The sequence below is a fragment of the Scomber japonicus genome, chromosome 15 (assembly GCF_027409825.1).
Source record: "Scomber japonicus isolate fScoJap1 chromosome 15, fScoJap1.pri, whole genome shotgun sequence".
Taxonomy (NCBI): Eukaryota; Metazoa; Chordata; class Actinopteri; order Scombriformes; family Scombridae; genus Scomber; species Scomber japonicus.
Window position 1 is genome coordinate 80,001 of NC_070592.1, and position 6,006 is coordinate 86,006.

Sequence of the window (6,006 nt, forward strand, 5' to 3'; positions counted from 1 at the left end):
TTTTTATTACCACGAAGGAAAAACTGAGACTCAGGTTCATTTTGTTTTTGTTCATTTTGTAGAAGAACAAACAGGAGAAGCTGTGACATCACCGCCAGGTAACTACACACACTATACACACTATACACACTACACACACCACACACTACACACACTACACACTACACACACTATACACTACACACTACACACACTACACACACTACACACACTTTACCTGCTTCTTCTGAAAGTCCACTATCAGCTCCTCTTCCTGACATTCAGGAGTGGGTTGTTAACCTGAGGTCCTCTCCGGTCTGCGATCAGGACCTCAGCCCTGAAGTTCAGGATGAGGTGTGAACGCCTTCCCAGATCCACAGTGAGGCGCTTTGGGGACAGCCTGGTGTGTTTAACTGTAGTCAGTTAGCTCCCTTTCTTATCCAGGTGAAATGGGGAGGTGTGGAAATGTGGGATGTGGCGTCTTCCATTGATCTGTTGGGATGGTAGACTTGTAATCATAGTTCTTAGATCTGTAACCCTGTTAACATGAGACTGATTGAAGCTACAGTGAGGATCAGGATCTATGAGACAACAGACTGCTGTGATAATGAATGATATAAATTCTCTTGGTAAAATGTCTAGTCTGCATTGGACTGACAGTGTATGTGCCATACTGCAATGAATGGAATAAATCTTAATAAATCCATAAATACACATTTGTTTGTGTCCACAGACGCTGACAGTCTTGCCTCTGAGGAACAGACGGAAGGTAATCAGATCTCACAAAGTGAACCCAAACAGCTCCTCTACTGTTAGTTAGTGAACTGAAGCTCAGACATTTAGAATATGAAGCAGTATTTTCAGAGCCTGTTTGCTTCTGTGTTCTCAGTTTATTCAATGAAATGTTGTACATTGATTGTTTGTCGTTCAGTCCTAAATGTTCACAATGATGGTTTGTTTGGTGAAGACATTAAATCACATAACTGATACCAGTCCAATGTTTAATCATTAGATGCTGAAGACACTACAGCTGATGTAGAATCTGACGACAGCGCTGCCAGTGATGATAACAAGGACCCAGACACCGGCAGTGACTCCAATGCTGAGGCCGAGGTTGACTCTGATGAAACCACAGCAGACGAGGATGATGGGGAAGACCCAATGACTGGCAGTGACTCTGACGCTGAGGTTGACTCCGACTCTGACGAAACCACAGCAGACGAGGACGACAGCGCCAATAACAAAGACGACATTGATGACTCAAACACCGGTGGTGACTCTGACGCTGAAGTCGATTCTGATGAAACCACAGCAGACATAAAGGACTCAGAAACTGGCAGTGACTCTGAGGGTGAGCCTGAGGATGACTCTGTCTCTGATGTAACCACAACGGACGAAGACGAAAGCCAGGTCGATGACGACAGCATGATTCTGGAGGAGGCAGACAGTGAGGAAGCAGTGGAGGGGGAGGCAGTGAAGGAGAAGGAAGATGAAGATTCAGAGGAGGTGGAGCCAGCTGAGGGAGAGTCAGAGGTGACCACAGACAGCAACGAGATGAATGACGACAGCATGGTTGAGGACCAAGACAAGGACAGTGAAGAAGATGGTGACACAACTGAGACTGATGTGGACAGTAAGGACGCCACCTCCGACAGCCAGGAGGCCGACATGTCCGACAAGTCTGACAGTAAGGACGCCACCTCCGACAGCCAGGAGGCCGACATGTCCGACAAGTCTGACAGTAAGGACACCACCTCCGACAGCCAGGAGGCCGACATGTCCGACAAGGCTGACAATAAGGACGCCACCTCCGACAGCCAAGAGGCCGATAAGTCCGACAAGTCTGACAGTAAGGACGCCACCTCCGACAGCCAGGAGACCGACAAGTCCGACAGTAAGGACGCCACCTCCGACAGCCAGGAGGCCGATAAGTCCGACAGTAAGGACACCACCTCCGACAGCCAGGAGGCCGACAAGTCCGACAGTAAGGACGCCACCTCCGACAGCCAGGAGGCCGACAAGTCTGACAGTAAGGACGCCACCTCCGACAGCCAGGAGACCGACAAGTCCGACAGTAAGGACGCCACCTCCGACAGCCAGGAGACCGACAAGTCCGACAGTAAGGACGCCACCTCCGACAGCCAGGAGACCGACAAGTCCGACAGTAAGGACGCCACCTCCGACAGCCAGGAGACCGACAAGTCTGACAGTAAGGACGCCACCTCCGACAGCCAGGAGACCGATAAGTCCGACAGTAAGGACGCCACCTCCGACAGCCAGGAGACCGATAAGTCCGACAGTAAGGACGCCACCTCCGACAGCCAGGAGGCCGACACCTCTGACGGCCAGGACTCCGACAGCCAGGAGACGATCACCTCCGACAGCCAGGAGACGGACACCTCCGACAGCCAGGAGACCGGTGACTCACTGACCTCTGAGGTCAGTGAAGAGGAGGACGAACTGAATCAGGATGTCTCTACTGATGGACCCAAGGAGCAGAGCTCTGAAACTTCTGACTCCACTGAAGGTAAACTGCGTCTGACAGAGACAGGAAAGTTGGACCTCATATAAAACAATTAAACACCCCACACAAACACACACACACACACACACACACACACACACACACACATTCAAATCATTGGCATGGGGCTCTAAAAAGCACCTTAGCAACTACACAGGAGCTCTCTGCTCTTGAAACATGACGTGATGCTGGTCCCCTGGTCATCGTCCCTGTGCAGAGGCCAACTCTGATTGTGAAAAGGGTTTCTTTACTGTTTGAATTGGTTTACCTGGTACCTGAAAGGCGTGGTGTGACCTGATGTAACCTGCAACATCTTTTTTAAACCTGGACCAAAAGAACTGCCTTTGACTCTGTTTGTGTCCTCCTGAAACCTCTATGCCCCAACTGATGATGAGAGATGCACAAAACCAAATCCCAAAATTTGGAGGGCACAATAATTTGACAAGTAGGATCTCCAATCAAACCCTCACGTTGTGGGTAGTTCTGGGTCTTAATAGTGAAGCCAATTAGCAAGTGCCTGAAAACTGTATTCTCTCTAATGGCCAGCAGGGGGCGGCTGCGCTGGCTTAAAAAAAAAGTCAGTTTGCACAGAAGTCTATGAGAAAATGATCCTTCTTCTCACTTCATAATGAAACCCACTCAGACTGTTTTATTGTTGTTATTTATTATATTTCCGTTTGTGTGTTGTTGCAGCGCCACCTGTGGAGCAGCAGGACGACTCCAACCCCGCCACCACAGAGGGTAAAGGTCCCGCCCCACTGTGACATCACACTGCCTCACAGCCAATCAGAACTACAGTCACATAACTGTGACTGAATAAATTATTAGAGTTTCTCACTGACAGGCAGAAATACATCATCCATAATTAGATAATCTAATAATCCAGAAAAAATGTTATTTTTGAACTCATGTTAACGTGATGAAATATAAATATAAATGTCTCCAGCAGCAGTGTCCAATCAATAACTAATTATTTCTGTAACAGACATCAGTCCTCGAATTCTGCATCACCCAGGACTGAATGATATGGTTTATTAAGAACTGATAATTACGTTACATAATATTATTATTATAAACTTTTTACATCTGTGTTTGTCTTGCAGTCATGAAATAGACGCTCGGCCTCTGAAGTTTGGACGCTCGGTGGCTTCAGGTATCTTCACTCCGCCGACTCTTCGATGGAAGAAACAAAAATCATGTTTTTTAATCATAGTTTAAATTCAGACCTGCAAATGTTTGATTGTTTATAAAGTTTATAAAGTACATTTTATTTTGAAGCATGAAGATTTATGATTGTTAATTTCTTGCAGGACTGCTCACACAGCAGAAAAATAACATTTAATATAAGATAAATAAAAATAAATATACTAAAAGCAAAATGTTACTGGTCTGTGACTTGAACAGCAAAGTCCAGGACCAGGACTGAGAGAGTCTAGATCTACCTTCACTGAGAAAAACAAACTATTTACTTTCATTATAATTTAATTCTTCCCACATTGAAGCCATCAGATGTAACTTCAACCTATCAAAAAGATAAAAGGAACGAATGAAACACATCATGTTGGTAGGATTTCTTTTTACATGTTGATACACATTTAAGAACTTCTGAAAAATGCATTAAAAAAAACCTTTTTGAAAATAATAAAGGTCACATTTATGGAGCCTGGAACAATGTGAAGTTTAAAACACATACCATAAAAAGTTAAAATAAGTTAAATAAGTTAAAAGCTGTGATGGAGCTTTAGAGTTCAGGTCATGACTCCTCATATTGATAAAATCATTTCACAAAGAAAACACGACTCCGTGTCAGACAGAAGAGGAAGTGTGGGTTCTGGACTACGAGCCTCCAGTAGTTCCCCTTTTCCACCAAAGCAGTTCCAGTGCTAGTTCTGGGCCAGTGCTTAATTTGGAACCGGTTTTCCTGTTTCCACAGACAAAGAACCGACTCTCCGGTTCCAGAGTGGCACCAGTTCTTTGCTGGACTAGAAGAACCAACTGCTTACGTTGGGGGGGGGGTTATTGAGACCAACCACAACAAACAAGACCGCATAGTAGGGCTGGGCCAAAAAATAGTTTTTTATATCAATCGTGATTTTTTTCTGGCAATTTCTTAAAATTGATTCTCATACAAGAATCGATTTTTATTTATTTATTTCTTCTAAAGAGCAGCTAAATGTGTAAATGTAGCAGTTTAGTTTATTGTGCGATGTTGGGGCATGAGGATGTGTTTGTGAGGGCACAGTTTTAAAATAAATCTCACTAACTGATGTGATGTGTGTTTTGTTTTTTGTAAATATGACTTACGATGTTTTATCAAGTGTTTGGTTCAACCTGTTCTTGTTTAAGGAAAGAAAATCACAATCATTGAAATATAAAATCGCAATACTTGTTTAATCAGAATCGCAATTTAAATCGAATCAGGACCCAAAAATCGTTAGAGAATCGAATCGGTACAAAAGCACATCGGCCCAGCCCTGCGGCATAGTGGAGGATAGATGAGGAGTGAGTTAGCCGTGCTAACGTTAGCTTACAACAAAGGCTAACAACCATGTCGAGCAGCACAAACACGATGCATGTATACGATGATGTTCGGATGCTAACGAAGCCTCGAAGAGCAACAGCTGTACGAACGCTAGTCTGCCATCGTTGTTGTTGCTTCGAAGTTGGTGCGAGTCTTTAAGGGAAGGCAGCGACGTAATAACGTAACGACGTAATAACGTAACGACGTAATAACGTAATAACGTGTACATGACGTAATGATGTGTACATGACGTAATAACGTAAACGTGACGTAATAACGTAAACGTGACGTAATGACGTGAATGTGACGTAATAACGTAATGACGTGTACGTGACGTAATAACGTAATGACGTAATAACGTAATGACGTGTACGTGACGTAATAACGTAATGACGTGTACGTGACGTAATAACGTAATGACGTGACGTAATAACGTAATGATATGTATGTGACGTAATGACGTAATAACGTAATGACGTAATGACGTAATAACGTAATGACGTAATAACGTAATGACGTAATAACGTAATGACGTAATGACGTAATGATATGTACGTGACGTAATGACGTAATAACGTAATGACGTAATAACGTAATGACGTAATAACGTAATGACGTAATGACGTAATGATATGTACGTGACGTAATGACGTAATAACGTAATGACGTAATAACGTAATGATATGTACGTGACGTAATGACGTAATAACGTAATGATATGTACGTGACGTAATAACGTAATGATATGTACGTGACGTAATAACGAAATAACATAATGATGTGAACGTGACGTAATAACGTAATGATATGTACGTGACGTAATGACGTAATAACGTAATGATATGTACGTGACGTAATAACGTAATGATATGTACGTGACGTAATAACGTAATGACGTGACGTAATAACGTAATGACGTGTACGTGACGTAATAACGAAATAACATAATGATGTGAACGTGACATCATAACGTAATAACGTA

The 6,006-nt window shown here is 43.5% G+C and overlaps 1 protein-coding gene across 1 annotated transcript in view; it reads left to right on the plus strand.

Annotated features, from left to right (window-relative positions):
• Positions 1 to 3,723, plus strand: part of LOC128374501 (dentin sialophosphoprotein-like) — an 8,782-nt gene extending 5,059 nt beyond the window's left edge. The window contains exons 5-9 of the mRNA XM_053334770.1: positions 63 to 98; positions 713 to 748; positions 992 to 2,506; positions 3,197 to 3,244; positions 3,607 to 3,723. Coding sequence (XP_053190745.1) covers positions 63 to 98; positions 713 to 748; positions 992 to 2,506; positions 3,197 to 3,244; positions 3,607 to 3,617 — 1,646 coding nt within the window. The 3' untranslated portion in view covers positions 3,618 to 3,723. The remainder of the gene's footprint in view (positions 1 to 62; positions 99 to 712; positions 749 to 991; positions 2,507 to 3,196; positions 3,245 to 3,606) is intronic.
• Positions 3,724 to 6,006: the final 2,283 nt, after the last annotated feature.